This window comes from Gymnogyps californianus, chromosome 25 (genome assembly GCF_018139145.2).
Source record: "Gymnogyps californianus isolate 813 chromosome 25, ASM1813914v2, whole genome shotgun sequence".
NCBI lineage: Eukaryota > Metazoa > Chordata > Aves > Accipitriformes > Cathartidae > Gymnogyps > Gymnogyps californianus.
The window spans coordinates 3659353-3686568 of NC_059495.1; the positions used below are offsets into that span (position 1 = coordinate 3659353).

The 27216-nt window shown below is 46.0% G+C and overlaps 1 protein-coding gene across 2 annotated transcripts; it reads left to right on the forward strand.

Moving 5' to 3' along the window:
* Window positions 1-860: 860 nt before the first annotated feature.
* TBCEL (tubulin folding cofactor E like) lies at window positions 861-20102 on the forward strand. Of its 2 annotated transcripts, XM_050910959.1 has the most exons (8): window positions 861-920; window positions 2350-2499; window positions 4753-4892; window positions 8058-8239; window positions 9305-9561; window positions 12368-12494; window positions 12947-13063; window positions 18206-20102. In XM_050910959.1, exons 2-8 carry the CDS (start codon window positions 2367-2369, stop codon window positions 18522-18524), a joined length of 1275 nt encoding a protein of 424 aa, XP_050766916.1. In that variant the 5' UTR covers window positions 861-920; window positions 2350-2366; the 3' UTR covers window positions 18525-20102. The 2 variants fall into 2 exon arrangements, with proteins under 2 accessions (XP_050766916.1, XP_050766915.1); XM_050910958.1 differs by lacking the exon at window positions 861-920 and having other exon boundaries at window positions 2341-2499.
* Window positions 20103-27216: the final 7114 nt, after the last annotated feature.

Sequence of the window (27216 nt, forward strand, 5' to 3'; positions counted from 1 at the left end):
TCTTATTCTCCTTATAGGCTTATAGCACGGGGATAGAAATATTTTTCATGTTGTTTCTAGTGTTCTCCTTTCACGTCACTCATCAGCTGCAGCAGCCCGCTGGGTTTCCCTTAGATCTCAAGTCAGGGTCATGTTCTTCTTTGCAGACACTTGCCATGTTGTATGTCACTGGGGCCACAGCCTTCCAGCGGAGCACTTAAATATAGACAAAAAAGACTGTTCGTTAACATCTTTCGAAGTCTGAGCACATCTTTGGCAATCTATGCTGTCACTTAGAAAACCCAAAATTATTTTAGGATATGAATTGTTCCTTGTGCCATCAGTGGAAAAACACTCAGAAATGTGTACCTTGCAAATCATCCTGTCCTGCCCTTGTACAGACAACATTCACTTGAAATGTGTCATGCTTTCTTTGTGCATTCTGTTGATCCTTGCTCTCAAGCAATTGTAGTGATTCAGAGAAGCCACGTGCATGACAGATGATTACAGTGAATGTGAAATCTGATGAGAAAGGAAGTGGAAAAGGTGACTGCCCACTCCCTGATGTTTTTGTCATCTGGCAATGGCATTGGCATGCAAAAGTAAAGCTTGAGAAAGAAAATGTTTGTGATTCAAAGTTGTTGAATGTAAATGTTATTAGGTTTTTTTCTCAGTTCTGGATTGCTCTCATACTGTAGCTGAAAACACAATTTTTTGCCTGTAGTGTGATGTTAAGGTGACGTTCTCATGTGGAATTTCCAGCTGATGTTTGCTGAGTGGATAAAGAGCGAATGGAGTCGATATAAAAGCAGCATGAAGGACAGAAAGCTTTATGCATGGGGAGTTCCAGAATTTCCAGACCAGGAGGTCTGAGTGTGTGTTTAGAAAGCAGTGTCTGTCTGTCCTACAGTACTGAGCTCCCAAACCACCCTGGAACCAAGGTAAATACGCAGTACTTGGTGAAAACGCTGCTCCATGACTATGCTGTAGGAAATCTGCAGGTGATTCCTGCAAGTTCGTGCCTTGAGTTGTTAGAATGGGTGGATATGGATCTCTCCTTTGTGTCCGTGATGGGTGGCAGGCCCTGCTTTGGAGTACAAGACCTCTGTGAAACCTGGGAACAATGTGGTTCCCTTTCTTTGTGCATGTATTGAGCTCAACTCCTTTATCGTCCAGGAAACCATAAAATACCAAGTTCAGAGTATGCGCAGGAAAGTAGGACAGATAAGCTTAGTTCCACTTAGGGTACGGCAGAATGCCAGCCATCACAGTATCTTTGTGCCAAGTATACTTCCAGCTGACACTCGGTATCTTTCTAGGCAGGTCAGCAGCCCGCGATGTGGTGAGTCCTTTTTCCTGTGCTGTTCCGTTCTGTGACATGCGTAGATACGAAGGCCACGTTTATCTTCCAGATACATTAAGCAGCTGCAAAATTGAATTGGCAAAACTTGCTTTTTGGACTCGCCAAGTAATGTGCTCATATGTGCTCGAGAATTTTGTGACACAGCAGTTGTGTTCTAATTAGAAGCCCAGGTTTGCAAGCAGGACGGAAGAACTGTAGTTCTTTGCAGATGTCAGAGGAGAAATGATGATGCTCCTTTTGAGGCCAAAGCTTGCTTTGAATGAGCCACTGCTGTCAATGAAGGTGAGGGCCCTGAGATATCCTGAGTGAGCTTACTATCAAACTTGAGTATTTCCATGACACCCTGTGGGCCAACTGATGGAAGTTTTGCTAGCAGAGGCCGTTGAGCTCTGGGCTGTTTACAGCATTGGCCTGATTTTACAAAAACAAACCATAACCTGCTTTGTATAGTGTTTCTTTAAAAACAGTTAGAGAGCTGTGGATCCTTTTTCTTTTTCCCCTATCCAAAAAGCCGATCTTGACTGAATGTCCTGAGTTAGAGAAAAGGGAAGTTGCAGGATGAAAATACCTGTTGGAGCTCTCTATTACTCATAAACTGCTCTTTGTTCTTTCTCCTCCTTGCTGCCCTGGAGATGTGTTTGAGAATATCTGTGAATATCTCACAGTCCTCTTGTGAGGTACAGAAGCCACCTTTTGCAGCCTGGGGCATATTGGGAACTGTTCTCTAAGAGCATGTGGGGTAATGAGGTCTTGTACTTGGCCTGTAGTGGTATGATTGAAAGCATGTTTGTGTAGCTTGGGCCCTCTGTTTGGTTTTGGTTTCTTTTCAGGTAATGTTTTACTCTAATCTTGAATTTGAAATATGACCTGTTAGACTAACCTGCAGTTCAGAAGAAGTACAACCCATGACCTGGCAGGTCGCTTTCTGTCCTGTGTTCCCAAGGAGCACTACTGGGGGTGATTATTAGTTGCTGACTGTTTACATGCTCTTTTTCTGCATTAACTAGAAGTCCAAGAACGGAGCATGGACCAGCCCAGTGGAAGAAGTTTCATGCAAGTTCTTTGTGAGAAATACAGCCCTGAGAACTTCCCATATCGTCGTGGACCTGGTATGGGGGTGCATGTCCCAGCAACTCCACAGGGTTCACCTATGAAAGGTAGGCTTCTGGTCTTTCTGAGCATCTGTGGGGTTCTGGATGGGATCAGTTTCTTGGTTGTTCTTGCTTATGTTGAAAGAAGAATCGCCCTGAATTGACCAGAAAAAGAAACATCATGATGTATTATAATATGTTTCTTACTGAAGAGCTGAGAGACTAGAATCTAACAAAGACAGAAAGTTGATCTAGCAACTGAACCGGTTGCTGTAAAAAACAAGTAAGTTTTCCTACAGCATAACAGAATCAGAGTCCTGTCAATGAAAGATGGAAGTAAGACCCTGTGCAGTGCTGAGTTTTGAGGGTTCAGCAGTCCCTGGAGCTTATTTTCTTCAGACTAGTGATACTAACTATTTTACGATTGGCTGCAACAACAGGTATTTTGGCAGAGATGGCTTAACAAATACATAATACTTGGTCTAAATTCAAGGTTGGTCCACATGCTAGTGGTGTCATGCAGTGCCATCAACTTGCATCGATGCCTGCAGATAGAGGAGTCCAGTGTACACAGGAGTGGACCATATTTCAAGCCAAGCGATGAGTCGTTGAATCTCCAGCTAGGCTTCTTTTGTGACAAGTGACTCGAATTTGTGGTTTACTTTGGCTGTCTTCTCAAGGCATCAAATGCTCTCTGACCGTGCTTATGCAGACCTGGTGGAGAAATCCCCTCTCTCCTTTGCTTCTGACCTTACTGCCTTGAGGGAGTTTCAGACAGATGTGTGTCTGAAGCGCTGTGCTGCTCATGTATGTCCTTGAGCCTCCTAGACTGCAGAATCTGTGTCGCTATTTCCTACTTTTTGAACTGGATCTGTTTGACACCCTTTAGTCTTCCCTCATGCTCTGATGTTAGCATTTGGTTCTTGGTTTGTACAGATGAGTCTGAGATTCACATTTATCCCACCAGAACTGCCCCTTCTTGCCCATCTTGGTCTGGAAGAGTAGTTTAAATTTCTGTCAGGTCAATTTGTATCATAACCAGCCCCAAAGGGGAAAATAGCCATGGAAGTCAGCTGGATGAAGTTTACAGTAACTGAGTTTGACAGAGGAGAAAAAAGGGCCTGAGTTCAGTTGAGGATAAAACGTAACGCGTGTCGCTCAAAATTATCACAAACAAAAAATTGGCCTGATGGACTATTCAGTCAATGCCCTCTCTCCTGTGTGCGAGCATCCGCTTACCTGAGCTGTTTGGATGCTGAAAAGAGGGCACGTTTGTAAATCTTAAAATGTGATCGAGACATGACTTACAAATACGTCGTGACTAATTCCCAAAGGACAACACTATCCTTTGAAGAAGCTGAACGCTAATGAGCCAGGAAACTTGAAAACTCAGATCACTCCAGATAATTGTCTGCTGCTAGAATCCCTTTCTAGTCGTGTAGCTGTCAAGTATTAAGGAGGGAGAAAAAGGGCCACTTTTTTAGGAAAAAGCTTGTTGTTAAATTTTAAGATTTTGGTACTCCAGAGGTGGGAGAGCCATATTGTATGTGAAAGAGTGTAAGGCTGATGGCTTGCCTTGACTGAACATGGATTTCTTGTGTTGAAATGGTTTCCTATTACAAATCCACAGCTTTTAACTTTGTCCTGTTTTAGCCTTAGCAAATCAGGCTGTGATTGAGATCCAAGTCCTTGTCTGTGAAATAGCTGCGAGAACGTTTACCTGCATGAGAAGGAACTAGAGCAAAACAGAAGCAGAAACACAAAAGGCAGAGTAGAGACCTAAGTTTTTCCGCGATGTAAGAATGCTAAATGTTCTGCATTGTTGAAAAGTGAAAGCTTAGAAAAGAAATGTTTAAATACATCCTTGCTGTTACTAACCCTAAGTGGGCTAAGTACAAGAGGGTAAGGGAGTCTGACCCTGTGCAACTAACGGTCCACCTAGTCCTGTATCTTATCTGCAGTAGCAGATGCCTGAGGAAGAGCATAAGTTCTGGCAAGAACTGATGAGAGACATACTATAAACTACAAAGGACTGGCCCGCCCTCGCTGCAATGTGGACAGAAATGCATGTAGTAACTGAAGAGCACTGATACTGAGTGGTACTTCATGTTTAGACACAAGAAGACTTCTTGATTGATGTCGGTCACTTGTCGTAAAATCCATGTTTATCCTGAGATCCTTAAAAAAGTGTAAATTGTGGAGTTGCTGGTAGATATTTTCTTTTGCTGAATGTCGTATTTGTTTGTGCTTGTTGTTACCTTCTGTAACTAAACAATGCAACGCTGACCAGAGGGCATCCTTTCTTTTTTCCTGTTTCAGATCGCCTCAACCTTCCGAGCGTGCTGGTGCTGAACAGCTGTGGCATAACCTGTGCAGGGGATGAGAATGAAATTGCCGCCTTCTGTGCTCATGTATCTGAGCTAGATCTTTCTGACAATAAATTGGAAGACTGGCATGAGGTAAAATGGTTACATGTGCATCTTTCTGAATAACTCTGATGGCTGTTACTATGACTGCAAACGCATTGCAGGTTAGAAGAGTACTTCGTTCATTTAAAGGAGAGAGATTTCCATTTTTTGTGGCTTCTTTCTCATCTTTAAAGCTGATACTTATTTACTTCAACAACAATAAACATGATGAATTTAATCTATTTGGCCACTTCGCTCCATTTACCTCGTGACTTACAATGTTGGCCTGTGGGTGACAAATATATATGTTTTTTTAATTGTGCAAAGCACTGGAACTGGCATTTCTAATGTCAAGAGGTTAATAAGCAGTGCAGTTTTTAACAGAGTAAGAACTGAGGAGGTCCAAGTAATGGCCGTTGATTCCCAGCTTTGCCACCGATTCTGTGATGCTGGGCAAGGTATTTATTTTCTCTCCGCTTTTGTTTCCCTATCTGCAAAACAGGTTTAATAACATTCACCTCAAAGGATATTTTTGAGGCCTCATTAATTAATGCTAAATGCTATTGTAAAATCCTCTGAAGTGCTTGGATGAAATATGCTAGATAAATGCAATGTAATACGAGTAAAACAACTACAATCTGTTCAAGTGTTGTTAACAGTTCCTCACTGGCTTAAGCTCTGCTTTTATGTTAGTGTTTATTGTTGGAAATACGTGGAAAAGAACAGGATGTGCAACATAAAAATTATCATGTGTTTCTGTTGCATCAAACTCCTATGTCTTTAAAAAGGTAGTGAACGCAGTGTTTGCAGAAATGTCCCAGCTCTGGCACGGGGGTCGTAAAGTCAGAAGTGGAATGGGTTTCCCTGTTCCTGTTATTTCCTTGTTAGCCTAGAAGGTATTAGCTCAGCAGGTGGGAGAGAGATCTTAGGCTTGTCTGTTGAGATTAGAGCCGGGGAAGATGGTTTTGTCCTGAGGGCATATCTACTAAGAACTGGGATGGTGTCTCCTGACTTGTTTTATTCTGACCCTGAAAGGCCCTCTCCCACAGTAATGAGGTGCTGCCTCTCCGCTCCCTGTTCTGCCTCTTACTCTCCGTGGGGCTGGCCTCACATCTGGTAAGCAGCTGGGAGAGCTGCACCTACACTTGTCACTCGCAAGCTGCATGCCTCGCACCCTGCTATTTGTTCAGTCTCTTTAGGCTACCCTGGACGGCACAATTTGCCAGCTTCTGCATGAGCTGCAGTAAAGCAGGAAATTAAGGGCTTTCTGTGTACTTTGGCCCCTCCGAGACAGGATTAAGTTTTCATAGAAAACCCATCCGCAACAGATAAATATCTACCCAACTCTTAAAAACTGCCAGTGATAGGAATTCCAGATCCCTGGGTAGCCTGTTCCCATGCTTAGCTAATAACCTCATAGTCTAAACTATGTAACTTAAGTCTCCCATGCTGCAATTTAAGCCAATTGCTCCCTGCCCTGTTCTCAGCAGGCATGGAGGAGCATTCATCGCTGTTCCTTATACGACAGTCTTTTATACCCACGAAGAACAGCTTTCATGTCTCCTTTTCCTATTTTAGTATAATACTGAAAAAATCCAGTTCTTCCAATCATTCATTGTAGGCCATTTTTTCTAAATCCTGTGGTGTTTTTGTTGCTCTGATGTCATTCCTGTTTGTCTGCTTCATTCCTAAGGCGTATTGCCCAAAACATGACGTCACCTAAGGTGAAGTGTGAAGTGAGGCAGACTAATTACCTCCAGCATCACATATGCAACACTTGAATTCAACCTCTGCATGAGACAATTGCCCTTTGCTAGCAACTGGGCCCTGTTATTGACGTGTGTATGTCATGGTCTGCCCCATCTCCTCCCATCCCGATCTCTTTGTGGAGTGGAGCTCTCTAGCCAGGTGTTCTCTGACTTGTAATTATTTTTTGGATGAATGTGTTTTTCCCCGAATGTTAGTACTTCGACTATCCTTGAACCGAACTTCCATCTTACAGGTTCAGTTCCTCAGATGGCTTCGCTTTGGCCTCTAGTCTTGTACTGCACTGTGATGGCAGCCTTTCCCACCTTAGCATCACCCGCAGATTAAAAAAATGCATACCGTTCAATTATTCTGGTCATTGAAAACATGAGTAGTATTCTGCTAGAACACTCCCTCGGTTTGTCTGCTATCTTTGTATTGAACGCTTAACTTACAGTGCTATCCCGGGCACTCTAAGTCCCCAGTTTGCCTATGCGACTGGTGTGCAGATGGCGTCGGAAGCTGTCATTCCCTTATACTACTTCCCACTGAATCAGTTACCCAGTTGAAGAGGAAAATTAGATTGATGTGATGTGTTCTTTATGAGTTGATCCTGCCTGGCTGTTCTGTTCACTTAATCACTATTAGATGACTACAAATTGGTCATCTAAATAACTTGTTCCCGTATCTTTCTGCATATTAGCAGTATCTAGGTCGGTACCTACCCTGATCACATGATCCATTATATATCCCACACTCCAGAGCTGTACAGTCATCGTCTCTGGCTTTTCTTTCTCTTTCTTGATCTTTCTTCCTTACCTCTCTGCTACTTTGCCCTCAGGTACACATCTGTACACACAAAAATAGAAAGTAGCCCCAAGCAGAGTTACCTGAACATTTGCATTGATTATAAGAAAGCTGCTGTTTTCAGAGTAATGGAATCAAATAAGAAATTCATTGTATGTGTACAGTGAGCTTCCATCTGTCTTTTATGTTGGGCAAAATGGCAAGGTCTGTGGCTAATGGGGAGCCGTGGAAAGCTGAGCAAGTCATCAGAGTGTTGGCCATAAACTCAAGAGACGTGCGCATTGCCTCCCTGCTAAAAGAGGGGTACGGCATGCTGGATCCTGTAACGTGCTGCTGCTTCAGCTTGGTGTTGAGGTGGATTTTATGACCTCTCCCAAGAGACTGGCTTTCTTTTATCAAGCTACTCGGAGGCTGTAATTAAGTGAACTGTTGAGGTGAATGAGCAATTAACTAATCAATCTAGATCAGTGAATAGCTGGAGTCTGAATTACAGGTAGTTATCCAGAGGCCTGATTTTTTTCTTTTCCCCATATCACTTCTTTGGCTTGTGGTGATTCCGAAGGGCCCCCTTTTAGGAGACGGGATATTATTGCATGAGGTCCGATTACTGCCTGATACGCATTTCTTTCTTTCTTTCTCTTTTTTTTTTCCCTCCCCACTTAGGTCAGTAAAATTGTGTCCAACGTTCCCCACTTGGAGTTTCTAAACTTGAGTTCCAACCCTCTCAGTTTGTCCGTTTTAGAGAGAAGGTGTGCTGGGTCTTTCGCTGGTGTTCGCAAACTTGTGCTCAACAACAGCAAAGCTTCCTGGGAAACAGTCCACACAATCCTGCAGGAATTACCAGAGTAAGCATGGGGAGTTGGGCGTAGAAAGGGGTGCTCGCTGCACGCAGGTCAAGGCTGGCTTATCAAATCATATGGTGAGGGATGAGAGGGGTGTGAGGATGCAAACATGATTGGTAGAGGAAAAAGGGATTTTTTTTCTTTGGGAGCTTGGGAACTGGCCAGGTGAATGCTTTACGTTTTCTTAAAAGCTGAACTTGTGTGGTGCTGCAAAGCCTGGGGCTTCTCATCCAAATCTAAATACCAGAGATGGATAAACACCCTGACAATGTAGGAGGTGACATACTTTCTTCTGAGTCACTGCAGAATGAATGGTGCAGTGCATACCTGTACTAATAGCTTTTGAATGGGATGTAAGTCTGAGGGTCTGGCCACTTGTCAAGTAGTATTTCATCATACTTTTCTGTGCAAAAGTGTTGATTTCTGTGGCTTGGCCATGGTCCACCTTGGCGGTGGCATTCTGCTTCCACGAATGTCCTCAGTGGCTTCATTTTGACAACAGATTCCTCTTTGTACGGCTTTGTAAGCAGAGATGATGATAGCAGTATATCCTGTGTGGCCAGTGTACGCTTCCCTGGGATTAGGGGAGCTAGTTTAGTTGTCTGAAAACTTAGTGGGACCTGTTCTTTCTTTAATAGGAATCTGTGGCAGAACTAGTGATGTGGGGAAAAAAGCATGATCTGTGTTGTATAAAAACACCTTTTTAAATTAAGTGGTGAGCATTGAGAGCGGGTACCAGTCACCACTGGAGCTGGGTTGGTGGCTTGTTGGGCACAAATGTGGAACACCACCCTGAGCAATCTGTTACACAATTAACACTGGGAGGCTAGGGGAACGCTTAGAGGTGTTTTTCATCTATGGAGGAAGTTTACGGATGGGATCAGAGACGTAGTTGAAACACTCCATTTGGAGTGCTCAAAGGTCTTCTCTACACCAAGGTTTCAAATCACCTGAGAGCCATTACAGAAGGTCATGTTAAAATCGCATATGCATGTCCCTGTACCCAGGAGGGTAGCCTTTTCTCAAGGTATGTTGAGATGATGATATGATCTTTCTTCCCCTGTGCAGCTTGGAGGAGCTTTTCCTGTGCCTTAACGACTATGAAACAGTGTCTTGTTCTCCGGTTTGCTGTCAGTCTCTCAAATTACTCCACATAACTGACAATAATCTTCAAGACTGGACTGAAATTCGAAAATTGGGAATTATGTTTCCATCACTGGACACACTTATTCTGGCTAACAACAACCTCACGACCATTGAAGAGTCAGAAGATTCCCTAGCAAGGCTGTTCCCCAACCTGCGATCCATTAATTTGCACAAGTCAGGTGAGAGCCTGGAAGCAGTATGCTTTTTGTTCTCAGCGTAAGTGACGGCGGTTGATCAGAGTCTCTCCTCCTGAGTAGGTGAAAAACACACTTGCTTTGCCCTCTTTGAAACTTTGGCCTTGGGGTGGTTACTTCTTCAGCCTCTGTGAGCAGTAAGTAGCCTGCAGTCAGCATTGCTTCCTGCAAAGTATGAGAGGGGGCGGGTGAAGGCAGAAGTGCTGAGCAAGAGTCTAAACCTTTGGGATAGCTCTGTTGCTGTAGCAGAGATGAAAATGCCTAGTGACTTTTGTCCCAATCTATCCTGACTTCTCGGCAGAATCGAAAAGCCGTCGATAAATGTAGTCCAAACAGACCTATCATGTTGAAGTCCAGTTTCCTAGTGGTGCTAATGCAGGGCCACGCAAGCAGATGTACTGAAGTGCACTGACCTGACTGAAGTGACTGAAGAAGGTAGTGTTAGGAGAGGAAAACAGGCAAGAAATCCACTTGCCTGTCTCTGTGGGCTTTACCTGCTGCTTTTGGTTGTTAGTCATTACCTAAAGGATGAGTCAGAGTAGCATGGACTGGCAGTTATTCAAAATGAGCTGGCAAAGGATTTTTACGTTAGTAGTTTCCCTCTGTTTCCTGTCCCTGCCTCAGGTGCTCCTGGCTGGAGAAGGATAAATAAATGTCTGGCAGCGGAGAGGATGAAAGAATGCCATTCGTCTTTTATTCCCTATTTTATTTTGGGTAAAATGAGCATATGTGTAGGTATGTGGCATGTAAGGGCCGAGCATTCACCAGCAAAAGCTGTCTGTCATCTGTACTCAGTTATTAGAAGCTCACTTCAAGTTATGCTCGAGGCTGCTTTTACACTTCAGCCCCAGAGAATTTTCAGCCAACGCTCCAGAAAGGGAATAAGCATTTGACATATCGGGAAGTGCACCCTGCGCTCAGAGAGAGGGAGCTGCAGGGCAGCTCGTGAGGGCTGTGACGTGTTTGTGAGATGACACGTATGCCAGAAGTTCTTCTGCAGGAGTACTTAATGCATCATCATCTTTTGTTCTTTACAGCTTTATATGCTGTGCAAACAATAGTTAAGTGTTAGCCAAGGTAGAAGGAACTTTATTAACATGTGCTGTAACGTAAGCATCAAGGAATCCCTATAATAAAAGCTTAAAGCTAACTAGAGGAAGAAAAGCCTGTTAAGCTGGATTTGAAAGCACTGTCTCACTGAGGAGCAAGTGCTCCTGTGGTAAGTAGTTTTGCAATTTTGATGCCAGGTATTTAAGAACTCTGGATTCTGTATTGCATTTGATGTTCTGGGAGCTGGAAGTCAAATAGAAATCCCAAGGAGCGTGTTAAACTTTTTTTTTTTTTTTTTTTTTTTTTTTTAAATTAGGGAAAGCTGCTGCACTCCAAAATTCTGTCACGTGAAGACCCCAAACTGGCATCTCTTTTTGCAGGCTCTTTTAGCTTAGTGGAGATCAGGGATGAGCTAAAGATAATGGTTTTTAGTGAAGTTATAGTGCAATGGGGTCTTAAGGGGATGAACAGATTTTCCTGCTGAGACTGATGCCGTGGCTGACAGCAGTTTCTCCTGCAGAGGTGGTGGTCTCTCTGCACTAGCTTTCTCCCAGCTACGAGAGCTTTTGGCTCTTTCAGAGCGGTGTGATTCAGAGAGGTACCAGGCACTCTTTGGTGACGTTGTGCCCCAGTGATCAGGTGGAAGAGTTCTCTTCCTGTCACAAACTTATACTCGATTTGTCTGTAAATGTGGCTGATACTGATACCCAGAGGATGGCTTTAGGCATAGGTGACCTTGGCAGAGGTGTTTTGAGCGCTATGGGGAAAGGAGACTCTCTCTGCCCGCCTCGCACACAGTGCTGTGATACTTACAGGAGTTTTGTTCCTGCTCTGAAAACAGCCCCTTCTTCTGAGTTGTGGTTGTGACACACGGTTTGGGCTTGAACTTGACATTTCCTGACAGGCTTAGCTCAAATGAGACCCCTCATTTTGTTTGAACTGATAATTTTTCTGTTTTTTCACATTTTCTGTACTGTGTGGGTGAAGCTGTTGAATGTTGTTCAGAGAAACCAGTTTTCTAACTTGCGTTGCCAGTGCAAGCTTCTGGAACAGTCATCGGAAAAGCATCGCAGTAAATGTTTCCGCAGTTGCAGCAAAGGGAAGCGAAGATGAGTAGTGTTGATCTTGCCATGTAATCAGGGCTGTACTGTTGCTCGATCCTTAGCTTTTTTATTTTACCCTCTCTGCTTGCCTTGTTATCCCAAACATCAGGTCTTGAGGGGGCTGAAATTGAGTTAAAACCTTTTTCATTAAATGGCTGGATGGCTTCTGGGACTGTTTTACCATTGGGTCGTGAGCGGAAACGGGACCCAAGGTGATCATGTGTGTGAGGTAAAGCCATTTGCTGGCTATTTAGTGATGCCTAGAATGACAGGAGTCCTGATGACTTCAATACTACTTAAGGCAGCATCCCTTTATAGATGCAGCCATCATAACTGATGCTAGTCAGTCCTCAGCAGTGAGGCCAAAGACTGAGTGGTCCATAAAAAACTAAGCTCCCTAATCACCCACGGAGATCATCCTTCTAGACCTACAAAACAGCATGAGAGAATTTAAACTACTCTGTCTTGTAAGCAAATGAAGGAGATTTTTTGCAGCGCATCATGAGCAAAAAGCCAACTTCTCAAAGAAACAGCAGCTGATGCTCGTCTGTCACATATGTTCTTTGGCTGTGTCTGATTATCTTGGATACATGATGTATTATCTGTGGTTGTTTAAGCAAGTCTTTTCTTCCAAGCAGGTCTGCATTGCTGGGAAGACATTGACAAGTTAAATTCTTTTCCCAAGCTCGAGGAAGTGAAATTGCTAGGAATCCCTTTGCTGCAGTCCTACACCACTGAGGAACGCAGGAAGCTGCTAATAGCCAGGTCTGTTGCGCGTTTGTTCTGCTCAGCAGAAGTGTTACATGGCAATGAATGGCTGGGAGCAGGTAACTGGAGGAAGAGGCTGTTAGGAGATGGGGTTGTGTATGAATTCACTGCTCAGAAAGATTTGAGCTTTTTTTTGTTGTGTGGGGAAGTGGGAGTAGTGGAAATGTTAAGACTAACTTCTCTAGTTCTCAGAGAATTTTTTGAGTCTCATACATGCCTGTGCACGCGATGCATATATGTGGCGAAATGAAAATGCTTAGTTTTGAATGTGCTTGGAGAAACTGCGTGGAACTTGCCCTCTCTCTCCAGAGGACTGAGGTGTAAGCTACCTGGCAAGATTCTCCTGGTGTTAATGTTGTGGCACGTAGCTTTTGATGGTGACTGTCTTGTTGGTCACCCTGTCTGGGTTTCTCTTCTTGCTGACTGTATTTCTTGGTGTCTGCATGCAGGTTGCCATCTATCGTCAAGCTCAATGGAAGCATCGTTGCCGATGGGGAGCGAGAGGACTCGGAGCGATTCTTCATCCGATATTACATGGAGTTCCCAGAGGAGGAAGTCCCATTCAGGTATGAATTCTTTGTTGTGGAATGGAGAGCAGGGGCAGAAGGGCAGCGAGGCAAAAGGAAAGGTGACTGAACAGATGATGTTACATGGGAAATCCGGGCTAGCTGTTCCATGAAAAAAACATCCCTCGCCTTCCTCCTGTCTTGCCTTCCTCAATCTGTTTTAGTTAATGTCGTTATATTAGAGTGTTGTCTGATGACTTGTAGAATCACTTCTGAGTCAAATTTGGTCTTAAAGTGTCCACGTCAAGTGCCATTAAACAACATGACTGTTCAGTTCATGATCTTCATTGCTTCCTGGCCTCCCCGATGGCTAGCTTCATAATCCACCTGTGTTTGGGAGTTCCCAAAAGTCAGTACAGATCGTGCTCTCTGGTGCCAGGCCAGGGCGTCTAATTCTCTTGACCATCTGCTGTGTGGAATGTGACTGGCGATGAGAAGCTGTCCCCTCACTTTCAGGCCTGCAAATCGCAAGTTTGATGGTTTTTCTGTGCCAAAAAAGTATGCCCAATGATCCGTTAATCTTGGTAAACTAATGAACTTTGACAGATGCTGTTCAGTCGGTATCTTCTTTGTGCCAGCATCTACTTACTGCTTCTTAATGGGCTGAGGAAGGATCATGAAGCATCAAGCCACTGCATTTATGTGCCTTTTGCCCTGGAACCCTCGTGTACTTTTCAGACAACAAAGCTTCATAGCTCTTTCTTTACAGAAAGGGAGTAGGACAAGAGTGTGTGTGTCCAGGGGAAGAGACAGAGGTAGGGAGAAACTGAGGTAGAGAAGGTCAAAGGTATGGCCAGGTTCGGATGACAAAGGTGCGAATGGAATCTGGTTGATGTTTACGTTGGCTGGTCAGTGTTTCCCCCAGCTTAACTCTTAAGTAAAATGTCTCTTGTTTTCTGAAAGTACTGTGTATGTGACGTGCCAGTACAGTAAGGGCATGGGAAAGCTGGAATGGGGAATGAGGGCATGGCGTTTTGTATGAATACTAATAGGTCCAGTGATTATAGTATTTGTTAAAGGCGTACTGGGGTCAGTTCAGAGGCAAAGGGTACTAATGTAGTCAGGGAAACAAGACAGCTGGTGATCCCTCTTGTGCCTTTTTCTGAGGACAAGTCCTGGCTTGTAATTTTAGAAGCCCTTGAAGCGGAAAAATTGAAAGAAATATTGGAAGGGATAGCAGCAGAGGCGGAGAATGCAGGGGAGAGGAAGAGGAAGGGGAGACGAGGACTGCAAGCTTATGGTGCTGCTCCTAAAATGCATTATTTTCCCTAACGTTTTATTTCTAAGAAAACTATTTCATGTCTCTGCGTTCATGGCTCTAGAAGGGGAGAACAGCAGGGCAGCTGAGCCCAACAGCTGCAGCAGAGTCCTGCCCTTTGGTGAGCAGGGCTTGGGCTGACCTGGAAAACCAGCCGGGAGAAGGCAAGGCAGGCCCTTGTGCTGAAAAGCGGTGTATTCGGTTGCAGACTGGGAGGGGAATTAAGGTGTGAGTAGCCCTTTGATCCTGGTGGAACGGGTGTGTGACCCTGAGCTCAGGAGGAAGGGTTTGCGCATGAGAGGGAAGGTAAATAAATAGCTGGCAGGCTCTGAATCTTTTCTGCTGGACTTGCGTCTCTGGGTGTTGTGGTGACAGGTGCCTTGCGTGTCCAGGACCCATATATTGTTGAGAAGGACCCAGTCGGGTATAGCTTTAGACACGCATGATGCTACTGTTAGGATGTGGACTTTGGGAACAGGCTGTGTGCACCCACGTAGTTACACAGTACCACACACAACTCAGGTCGGTTTCCAGGTGGGAGCTCATGTAAGAAATTACTAATATCTCACCTATCCAAAAAAGCTGGGCTGATCTTGACCAGCATGCTAGCTTTATGCTATTTTGGTAAGATACAGGAGAATTACCTCCCCCTCTGATTTCTTAACCTTTAAACACTGTTACTGCCCTTTTCGTGGTCAATGGGCTCTTTGTCTGAATCCCTTCATCTGTGCAGCGTTTCCAAGAGACTTGTGCAGCTACTAAAGAGGGTTGTTCTGTTTTGGAGGAGTTGTGTGCCACTACAGACTATTTTCTAACGAGGCTGCAGATGGCTGAGAGTGTCCCTAGTGCTGAGGGCCAGGTTTCAGTTCCTGGACCCCTATGCAGCAGCCCTCGTAGGAAGGGAAACCTGGCATTCTTTGCAGAGAGATTTTGTGTGTGTTGCTAAAGCTTCCTCTTCTTTGCTCCCAAATCTGGTGTGGTCTCTCTGAAGGTGGTTTGTAATTAGAATCTAATCAGGACGCACGCATGTTGTTGCTGGGGGTACGGCATCTGCATTGCAGTGCTGCCTCAAGCGGAAGAAGACGACACACTTGGGCACAGAAAACTTACGAGTGTAAGCAGACCCACTCAAGACTGTCGAGGTGTAGCGTGCGATAAGCGAACAGCACGCTCTCTGACGGCAAACCCCCCTGCTTGCACTGCATGTCTTCACAGGCTACAGCTCGAAGGGGTCGGAAAGGGAGGGAAATGGAAGGAATAATTTCTCTCTTTGGATGTCATGGGTTAGAAAGGAACGCCGAGCATACAATCCAATATTGGCTGTCTTCTTGAGCGACGTCTTTGTGTCTGTGGGTTTTTAATGAGTCCTCTGCTTCTCTGGTCTGCTGTTTATCTGCAGAGTATCAGAGACACTTTTAGCCAGGCTCAGTTCTTCAGCATCCTCTGCTCTGGCAGCCAACATCTGCCAGGCTGCAAGGGGTGATTATAAAAGTCTCCAGGATGCCTATTATTGGGGTGCAAAAGAACTATAAGCAGTGTGCCTTCGTCCTTATTGATTTGAGGGAAGCCAGTCATTCAGACTCCTAACTTTCCTTCCAGGCTGCAGCTAGCATACAAGGAGCAGGCTGCGAAGCTTGTTCTGCCTTTCCTCGACATGAGAAAATATAAAACAACATTGCCTGACCCTCCGCATATTTACAGCACGCACTTGGGTAATCTTAGCCCACTCATGGTACTTCTCTCTCTCAGCTTGCTTGAAATTTGTCCCCGTCTTTATACTCTTCCCACCATCAGTCCTGTTCACTGCAGTTTCTCTTAGCGCACGAATCGTGCCAGTACTTCTGGTCGGCACGTGAAAAATTGTTGCTGGTCTGCAGCGGAAACTGTGCCGCAAAGAAATCCTCCCCGTTGGCGACGCGTTGGCTAGCGCTCGCTCTTACTGCTGGCGGTAGCCTGGTGGGTAAAATATGGGGAGCGCGTTGTCTCCTCTCAGTACGAATGGCTTTTCCAAATAAATAGGCCTGATCCTATCACCCAGGTGACAGTGAGAGCAGGGCACTGGCCTGCCTTTGGACGCTCTGCCCTGGTGAAGGCTCATTTTGTCCGTGAGACTGGGGAAATCCTAGTGCGTTGTGGCCCTTACCTCATTTCCCGGCACACAGAGGGTCTGCTGTTCTCCAGGAATGTGCCTGCCTTCAGCAGGACTCCCTGGGGTCACCTGGCCTGCCAGGTCCCATCATCTGTCGACAGGGGCCGTGACACAGCACCGATCGCATTCAGCTCAGACTCAGATCGGGAACAAAAAGAGCTTTCTGTACGGCGCATAGTGGAGGGCCTCTGAAATGTTACCTTTTCTCGGCAGCTCTCGGTCTTTGTCATTTCAATCACATTGTGTTTTGTGTTGCCGTTTCGCCTCTTTCCCAGCCAGGCAGGGGAGATGCAGCCTTGCCCGATGGGAGCGATACCTGCTGAAGGCAGCGGGAGAGTGTGACGGGCTTTCCATTGCAGGAGATGGCTTCCCGGCACAGACCTTGTGAAGGACAGTCGGAGAACTTGGCTCCAAGGGGAAAGTGGCGGTGGAGCGTGTGGCTCTGCTAGTAAATTTCCCATGTTGTTTTAGAGTAGGCATGAAGGATCAGTTGGCAAGAAATCCCCTGTTTGTTAGCTTCCAAACCATGCGGCAGCTCACCTTGATTCGGTGATCTTGGTGATCCTGTGCTCAGTGGAGTGTAACATTTGGGACCTAGATGGCCTCTTGGAAAACAGCAGGAATGTCTGAAACATCAGTCAGGCTGTGAAGCCACAGATACTGGGAATCAAGACTGAGGGCCGTATCCTTTGTGTGAGCACTGGCTTGGTTCTGGCACTCTTTAGTGAAGTGTTTTCACTGGAGCAGGAGGCTTAGAGTCTTGCAAGTGTAGCATCCTCTGTTTCTTCCAAATCCCCTGCAGCCATGGCTGGGGTTTCTGAAATTGTAGGAGCCCAGTAGAGAGCTTCACTGCTGAGGTTTTTTCAGGAAGCTGTTTTGAGACCAGTCAACTCGAACGTCTCAGGTCGGTGATAACTTCACCTTCCTAAGCTAGATACCTCCTCCCTAGTTGGATGCTCACTTGGGTTCATGTAGGTGCCGTGGTGCAGCTTGGGGACTGTGAAACAAGGTGACTGGAGTGGATGGGCTTTCTGGGTTTTATTTTCTCCTTTTCAGCATCTTGCTTGAGAAGCACTGTGTGCTCTGTGAAGTGTCATGCTGGCAGGGGAGAAAACAGGACTCATACCATCCAGATTTATTCCTAATGGATGTCTTTTCAGGTCATCAGACTTGAATCGGGGTGAATGTTTTCTCATGTGAGGAGCATTCAGCTCCCCAAAGTGTGAGAGATTTGGTGGCAAATGGAGAAGAAAGCTGGGGCTTTCCTTCAGTCGCTGCTGGGCAGGAGACTTGTATGGAGAGAGGCACGCACTTAAGGGCTTTGAATGCTAGCTCGGCAATATTCTTTACTCGTGAGAGCCTCATCCATCTTTCCCACCTTGAGCAAAGTGCTAGTTAAACTGCGAGATGTTTCGGAAGAGCCATATGCCAGCTAGTCACTGACATGGAGGATGAGGACAGCTCATCGTTGTCTGGGTTCTGGTTTTAGCTCTCGTCCAAGAGTTCTGGGCTTTAGATGAATCACACCTTGGAATCTGCGCTTACCCTCCTGTCATCCGGTCAGTGTACTCTCTGTGTAGATGTTCGTTTGTACTTTGCAACCTAGTAGCATCCTTGGATAAAGTGGCAGCTGAAGTGGGGTAGTATCATAATGTGAAACAGAAACTGGCTTGTGAAACGTGCATTGGCTGTACGAGCAACTGTACCATACCTCTGGACTTGTTTTATTTTTCAGGTATCACGAGCTGGTCACAAAGTATGGGAAGCTGGAGCCCTTGGCAGTCGTGGATCTTCGGCCACAGAGCAGCGTGAAGGTGGAGGTTCACTTCCAGGATAAGGTGGAAGAGATGTCGATCCGTCTCGATCAGACTGTGGCAGAATTGAAGAAGCACTTAAAAACTGTAGTGCAGTTGTCAACAAGCAACATGCTGCTCTTCTACTTGGACCAGGAAGCTCCTTTTGGTCCCGAGGAGATGAAATACAGCTCGCGAGCACTGCATTCTTATGGCATTCGGGATGGAGATAAAATTTATGTGGAGCCCAGAATGAAATAGCCTCTTTTGACCTTGTGAGTGCACGTACGTGCACACACGTGACCCCACACACCCACACACATGCATTAAGGAGTTTTTGCAAGGTTTTTATTTCAGTTGGTTGGTTGAGGTTTGGTTGCGTTTCTGTAGCAGGTAATTTCTTAGCCCGGAGGAAGTGCCCTGATCTGAGAAGCGTGCCCGCCATCCACTGCAGGTGACCTTGAGGTGACAATTGACTTCAGTGCGTGTGTTTCAGTGTGTGCGATACCTTGATGTTTTCTTCGATGCTCCGGTATACTCGTGATTTGGCATGAATGGTCAGTTGTCCAAGCTAAAGAATGCTAGGGTCGGTAAGGGAGAAGATGGCTCAGTGCAGAATTTGACCTGTTTTTTTCTTTTTCTAAATTTTGGGGGTTTTGGCTCCACCAGAGCGCCCTTTGGCCTAGCTATCTGACTGTGGCTCGAGCTTGCTGAAGTATTTTTTTTGCAACTGGGTGCTGTCTCAACCTTTTGTTGCGCTCGAGTTCACTGAAAAGATCTAAAACAGTATTCCGCTTGATTCAGAGCTCAGGTACTTCGTGCATCCACTTAACTCCACTGGTTTGGTTTGTATGAGTGCACAAAACGGGGGAAAGAAAGAGACCTTATTAGAAAGAAACAATTTATTTTCAAAACGCATGCTCTATATCCACGCTGTCCTATTCTGATTTTTGGGGGAAAAAAAAAAGTTTTGATTTCTGTACCCACCTCACACAGTGTCTGCAACCTGCAGCACTGGCAGTCTGGAGGCAAAGGGACCCTTGCTGTGTGCGTTGCAAAGTGAATTTTGAAAGGCGGTGGATGGGCGTTGTGTTGGAAGGGCTTTTAGAGTAACAAGTCAAAAAGGGGTTGAAGAGCAGATTCCCCCATTGGCCATGATTCATCCCCGCGATGCTGAAGAGATCCTCCAGTATGCACTTAACCTTGTACCAGTTGGTACTGAAAGTGGACTGGCTAAAATTGCTCTCCTGGGAGAGAGTAAGAGTAAAGTTGAAGTTCGTGTTTGTTGCTGTTGCACCAGAAATGAAACCTAGCACTTTCCCCGGGGGCCCCTGGCTGTGGGGTCCCAGCTTAGGGTCCAAACTAGGAGAATGTGTTGGCTCGGATCAGTTTCTAGAAGATGAGTAACAAAGCAACTAGACTCACGTTTAATGTAAAGCAGGTTTTCACTATCTATATTGGCTTCCCCCCACATGCACGTCGTAGGCATTGCGTGCTGCTGCTTAAATTAGCCTCCGTTTTCTACTGCAGAGCAGATTCCCTTTCTTGTGCGATGAAATCCTTCTTCCTTATCTTTTGTTTCGCTTTCCTGTGTCTTCCCTTGTTCCTCTGTCCCCCTGACAAGTTGAAGACTTTTCAAATTACCTAGTTATAAGCAGCTGCATAAAAGTTTTTGAAGCTGTGCAGTGAGGGCTCTAGTTACACATGAACTTCTGACCTTAATTTTGAAATGCTCTCTTATCCTCACGTGCACTTTCTTTCCCATGATGCTTTTGTCCACATCACCAAGCTCCTTTTATATTCTTGGAGTTGTGTATTTCTCTTTGTATTTTACCTAGATCGTGGGGTGGGGTAGGATGGGGAGGGGACGAAGTATTATCTCATAGTCTTCAGGTTCAGGATGTGGGGATGTTCGGAGGGGAGTAGTTCCGCATCCAGAGTAATGATTAAAAATGGAAGCATTTAAGACAAGTTAATAATTTGTGCCTCATCCCCCTGCCAAAAATGTCAATCTCCTGGCCCCGTTGAGATGAGCAGTAGGAAACGGAGCAAGACGTGCCGTAGGTAGTGTAGAGGCCATGGCATGTAGCTGCGGAGCCGTGGTACCCGTAAAACAAAAGAGCGGGGAGATGGTGGCAGTGTAGCTTAAGATGATGCTTTTATAGAGCTTTACTGAAGATGTATTTTCCATTTGGGCAGAGAAAGGCATTTGTTGCCTTATAGCAGAACTCTTAAGCCAACACTTCTGTATGATATATACATACATACACATAGGAAAAGTTGTGTTTAATAAGATATTTTGTTATAAAACAAAGTTTTATGAAGATATGGTTGTTTAATATTAGAAGCCTATTTCTCCCCTTGACCTCCAGTTTAAGTAGGTTATCCCTCAGTCGCTGCAGTGTTAGAGGTAAGCGATCGACGGGGATGCAAAAGTATCTCTGACCTAATTCTATAGAGCAGTAATTGCCTATGTGGGTATATTTATGGCATTATAACTGGTATTAATGAGATGCTGTAACTATTGACCAACTTCCTCAGCACAATTAAATGTCTCGGTTTCAGAGAAGGAAATAAACAAAGACCATTAAAGAATTGAATGGGATGTTAAAGAAGACCCAAGTATGTGCTTTTAAGTTTGTTCGCCCACAAAAGGTTAGCCTGTCTGCGGAGGGAACGGTGCTGTCACCGCGCCAGCTCAGAACTGTCGGTAAGTCATGCTTTTATTTATGGCGGACCTGGTGGGAACTGGAAGATGGAAAAAGAGAACACCTACTGGCATACGAGGTCGACAAGTGCCACGTAGCTGCCGGCGATTTGGTGCCAACACCCAAACCGGCTCCCTTGGTCTGTTTGGGTCAGCAAAAGTCACTATATGAATATCACCGCCTTGCCACTTCGTCGGGGGAAGGTTGTTTCTGGACGATATTCTCAAGCCATTCACCTTCTGCGGAGCTAGCAGAGCACTCGTGGGGTGGAAACCAAAAATCTTGGTTGGCTTCCCAAGGAGAAAGAGTCACATCCAAAACCCGGGGACAGTTTATTTGTCCAGATGATTGACTTCGGAAAGTAGGGCCAAATGGCACACAACTGATGTGGCAAAAATATCCCAAGTCGGCTCACTTTCCTTTTGTAATACCTTTTGGGAAAGGGTCTTGTATGTGTGCCATGTTACCACTTAACAGGAGACCGTGTCTTGGGGAGAGAGGGGAGGGCTCTGAGCAAGAGAGGGGGTTTGGGGCCAACGGTGGGTGCCGAGAATCCGGGAGGGTCCTGAGATGGCAGGAGGTTTGATTTAAATCGATGCGATGTCATGAGGGGCTGTGTCCCGGTGTTGTCGGCATATACCCGCTTTAGCAAAAGGTCCCCAGTTCTCTCGTGTTCCTTTGAGAAAACAAAATAGATTTGCAAGCTTCTCTAGCTTTTGTGTCCTTCTATCCGAGGGCTACTTTTGTCAAGAACTGTTTTGTTGTTCATGCTAGTTCATGCATAAAAGTCTGCCGCGGGCAGTCTACGCAGTGAGCAAAGCACCTGGTTCAGAAGGAATTAGGTGACAGCTATATACCAAAGTGTCGCACGGCTCCGTGTATTTGAGATGAGATGCCGTGCCGTTGTGTTTTTGGATACGTTCCTATTGAATATCCATGTTTTGACCAGATGTTTCAGGCGGATCACTTAACTGGCGATGTTATGAATATGCATAGCGTGGCGACTGTCCTCTGCTCCCTTGGTGGAATTTGTAACCCCCTTTATTGGGAGTTGCATACATCCTGGTGGCAGATGATACAGTGTGGCCCGCGGTGGCTTGGAGCTGCTCAGAGGAACTGCGCCTAATGGCGCTCGTTGCTTCTGGGGAGAGGCTCTCGGTTTGCCCTCACCTACTCGGGTCTGTAATCTGAAGAAGGCGATGCGGCGGCTCTGCCTCCGTCGGTTGCCGTTTTTGCTTGTAAATGAGATTCTGTAGGTTCTGTTCGTGTGTGGATTTGAAAATGCAAACGAGGTGCTGAAAGCAGCCCAGAGGCTAAAATATGTGTTCCTGGCAGCTGTGCCTCCATCATTTGAATGTGGCACTTGTAGGCGGTAGAGAGACGCCTTCCCCAGAGCAACGTTAGAGGGGCTTTAGCCATCTCGGGCCTTTGCCTCTGTGATTGCTTTTCTGCAGTTACTGGAAACTTCAAATATAATTTAAACATGAAGGTCTATTCTTGCTCCCTATTAATGATGCATCCATATGTAATTTTAAAGAAAAAGGAAGAACTGTAAGTCCATCTCATTTTTTATTCTGGTTTCTCTCACGGGGAATATAATTCCCAATCCCACAATTTCCTTTGGTTTGCTCGCAGACTTAGCAGTGGAATTCAGGCCAAATAGGTAATTGGTTTGGATCAGGTCAATAAACTTATGTAAGTTTTTACACAAAAAAAGTGTCCGGAGTTTTGCACTTCTGTGTTCCCTGAAGCAAAACGTTTCCCTCCGTCTCACCCGCACACTTAACATGCACCTTCAGGAGAGCGAAAGCTGCTGAGATTTTTTTTGTTCTGCTGACTGTTTGTGACGGCTGTCTGCCCGGTGAGCTCGGGCACCAGCCACCTCACTTGTGCGAGATGCCGCTTGTCGAAAGGAGAAGCCGCAGTGCTGGAAGACCTAGTCCTCTTCTGGACTGTATTTCTCTGTGGCATCAACTCATCTCCACTGCTAGGTGAGGAACAAGGTTCAAGCTCACTCTCTGTTACCTGCTCCGTGTCCTCGGTGGGACTGGCCTTGGGGTTAAAATGAGTTTCACCCTCGAGGAAAGGCTTGTAGTTGCTGATGGAGAGGGCAGTATGGCCCACTAAAGCAGTAGTCATGGGCTTAGCCCATGCTGGCCTGCACCAAATGACCCTGGGGAGAGGCAGGAGGAGGGAGATGCCCCTCTGGATGGGGAACAGCTCCTGGGCAAACCCCTCGCCAGGGCATCTTCCCTCGGCTGGGCCGGCTCCCTTGAAGTGGGAATACGACAAGGCGCTGCCTGCGGTTGCTCTGCCGAGGTCAAGCAGCCAGAGACGCCCTTGTCTCATCTTTTAATGCTTGGTTTTTCTTGAGGTCGGGCATGGGAAGGAAGTTTTCTGCTAGAAGAAATAAAAAAAAAAAAAGAAAAAGTGGTTGTTTGTTCAGCTCCAATGTGCTCAGCACTGCATGATGGGAGCATCCCCTGCCAAAAGAAAATAGCCTAGAAGACAAAGTCTTCCCCAAAGAGACAGTGAAACCTAATCAAACTTCATCAGTGTAGACTTGCCAAGGACGAACAGGACCAGAATATTAAACTGACAAAGAGCAGAGGGAAACCTATTTTCACCAGTTTTCTCTGTCTTACAAAACAGGATGAGAAGCGTCAATTGATTTTCCCATGGCTGGTAACGTTTAAAATTTGTATGGAAGGGAAAGGAAAAGCCAGGGTGCATGGAATGACAGGCTGGAAATAATCTGCCCCTGGAATATCAGTCAGTGCTTTATAATCCCCCTGCCCTCCTAAAGTAGTTGTTAGTTTAGAAAAGGGGAAAAAATAAATTAAAAAAAAAAAAAAAAAAGAAAGCTTCCTGCTAGCAAGGCCATGCTTGGAACATAAAGAGAAAGCAAACTCTGGGATTTGCTGTGGAGGCGGTGTACTGCCTGGTGCCCCGATGTACTAAAAGAAACTGCTGAGGTAAGATACAGCACTTTGGGTGTGAATTTACTAAACACACTTCTAGGAGCCCCCGGGGTCCTGGAAAAAGTCTGGGCTTTTAGGTGCTTCTTGTTTGGCTGCTGGCATTCCTGTCCCCTCTCCGTTCCTGACGAAGGGCGGGGAGCGGGTGTATGAGGAGCACAGGAGGAATACCTACCTCCTAGCAGGGAAAATAGGTAGTAAAAGGCCCCCACCCAAAAAGTCAAAAGGGAAAATCCTTCTTCTGCCAAGGTTGGGCCGTGTGGTTTTGTGCATGAGAACATGGCCGTTTTCCCACGATGGACTGCTGGGGTTGGAGCACCGCCTGTCTTAACGGAGCCTTAATGCAGGCTGTAAAAGTCAGCTCTCTAACAAGGTTCTGCAGATTGCTTCCTTCACCCATCGGCCACTATTCTGCCTCTCCCTCTCTCATCTGACATTGATGTGAATGAAATTAAAGCAGAGATCTTCTCTCAGGCTACAGATTGGGCTCGGATGAAGAGCTTTGGTCTCTGTAACACAGTTTGAGGCTTACAGCCTGCAAAGCTTTGGCAGGTACCGCTCTCCAGGGCTAGCGGCAGAGCTGTGCGGGAGCTGGCCCATCGGCACGGGTGGAAATGTTCACCAAGTGGCAGCCGCCACCGAGTGCCGAAGAACAATAAGCATCCTTGGTAGTTGCTCAGCTCAGGTGGCCATGGGGCAAGGGCACAGAGGGCCAGGGCACCCTCGCTCAGCCCGTTACGTCCCTTTCCTGCAAGCACGTAATTGCACGCTTGTGGACAACACGTCCTCACCTCAGCTACACCCGCAGCCCACAGTTTTGGCCCTCAAGGTAGCTGTGTATCTAGCAAAACCCCTGGACTTGCAGAGACACGCTGTCATTAGAGGTGGAGGGCAGGGGAGCTGGAGTTAAGAGAAAAGACTGGGCTGTGGGCACCTGCAAGAGAGGGGGGATAGTGCCAAGAGAGGACTTCAGCAGCGAACTTCCCCGGCTGCTGCAGGCACTTGCGGGTGTGCCATGCAGCCCAGGCACCAGAGGCAGGGAAAATCCCTGTGGAAACTGCAGGTTGTATGAGAGAAAACGGTAATAACACTCACAGCAGTCCCCCACTGAAACTCCCCGCTGGCTTGAGTAAAAACACCAGTCAGTCCTTCCAGAGAGGGTGGAAGCAGGAACAGCACTGAAACCCTCTCCGGTGGATTTGGAGAGAGCATGCTGCACTGGGTAAGTTTTTCCTCTTCCACCTGTAAAAGCAGAAGTAAGTTGCGTTATAGAAAGTAAAGCAAGACTTGGATGGAAAAGTAACTCCATTGAAACTTTGGAGCGCTGCCTTTGAACAGTGCTTTAAGCCTAGCACTGTTTAATGCTAATCCTGTAACATTATATAGATGGGCTTTTTTTTTCACTTACACAAAGGAGGAAGGGGCTCAATTCTTCTGAGGGTTGGGTTTGGTTTGGTTTGGTTTTTTTTTTCCTTCAGCGAAAAGCAATGCTGAGCAGCACAGCCGTGAGCCCAGCTCTGGCTCGCTGACATTTCCATCTGAATCCACCTGAAGGGGGTGAGCTTTTGGGGAAGAAAGAGGCTTCTCTCCCTCTCCAGGCCAGAATCTGATCTCCAGATTAGCTTGCTGGTTATCAATAGAGGCAACAGTTGTGATTGCAACTCAACACTCCTCTAGCCCTGGAACAGCATCGAAGAAAACGGACTTTTCAATTGCGAGAGCAAGGGGACTGAGACATCATTTCAGTCATCAGCAATAATTGGCAAAGGAGGACCGGCATGCATTCTCCATTGACATAGGATTTCTCCCTGGTCTACCAAGATCGGTCTAAAATTTCAGACCTGATTGCTCCTCTAGTCTATGAAACAGGTTGGTAATTTTTGTTCCATACCTAAAAAATTGTATTTTTGAATGTGATATGTTAAGTAACGTATTCTTTATTGTTTGTCACGTTTCCCAAGCGGTGCCGGTCTCGCTCTTGTTCTTGGACTGCCATAGTCTCCACGAGTCATTGTCTGCCCGGTCTCTGCTAATCAATCCACAGTGACTCAGATTTGCGATCTGTATAAAACTCTGTCGTCCTCCTTTCATCTTTCCAAGATAGGGAATGTGGTAAAACTTTTCCTTCGTGGAATGAATTTTTCTCAACGCAGAACACGGTTGCTGGAAGCAGGCTGTGGCCAGCGTTGATGCGAGTGGCATGCTGAGGAGCGGTGAAGCAAGGAGGAACTTTCTTTCCACCCTGTTTCACGCTTTCCGAGCTCCCGGTAATGGGAGTCAAGTGGAAGCGATGTGGGACAGATGATGGCGTGTTCCCCGCTGTAGTCCTGCGCTCTATGCATTATGTATGTATGTGGGTATACTTAGAAGGAGTTGGATCTGTTGATCCCTATACACTATAGAAACAGATCTATAGGGAGAACATAAAGAGGTGCTGGGTTTTGCAGCCGGTGGGTCCATGCAACTGAAATGCATGGGATGTATAAAGGTAGAGAGGCTGGTATTGAAACTAGGGCTGTACATAATGCATAGACAGAGTTTGTGTCTGAAGCTGATCGTGTACTTTTCCGGCGGGTGCGTGCACGCTGGGACCACACAATACCTTCCTGGGAGCTCTAGGTGAGCTGTGTCTGTGTAATGAATGGAAGCGACAGGCAAAGAAATCAAAGCAGGTGTTTCAGCAATATTTTCTATTGGATTAATAACGAGTAACAAATTGCATTAGGCACAGAAGGAATTAAAGCTGGCATAGGATTTCGCTTTCATTTTCCCAGCCCCGTATCTGCTTCTTTCTCTATCATTGATTCCTGTACAGCAAGGAGTTGCCCAGCTGTGTAAATGTTTGTGCTTCTTCCACACTCGTCAAAAACAGTAAGTGATCATTGTGTTAGCAGCCAGCGCAAAGGATTAGTCGAAGCGGTGTCTGAAGCCCCTTAACTATGAGAGCACGCTGCAGCTCTGCATCGGCTCTCGTGTTTGGAGCAGTGTGAAGCTGTTCCCCTTGAAGTCAGGCAGAAGCATCCATCCTCACACTAAGCGGATCAGGGAGGAATTGCTTTTGAACTATTGGGACAATAGACGGCCCACGGAGAGCTGGGGCTATTTACAACTTCCAAACGCTGCGTGAAATTAGCAGCAGCTCTTCCGTGTGGTTATGGGCTTGCTTTGGCAATACCTGCAGGGTGATTTGCTGTTATCACCAGGGAAGTCCCATTATACCACTTAACAGAGTAGGCATTTCAGGTCTGCCTGGCAGGTGAGGGACCT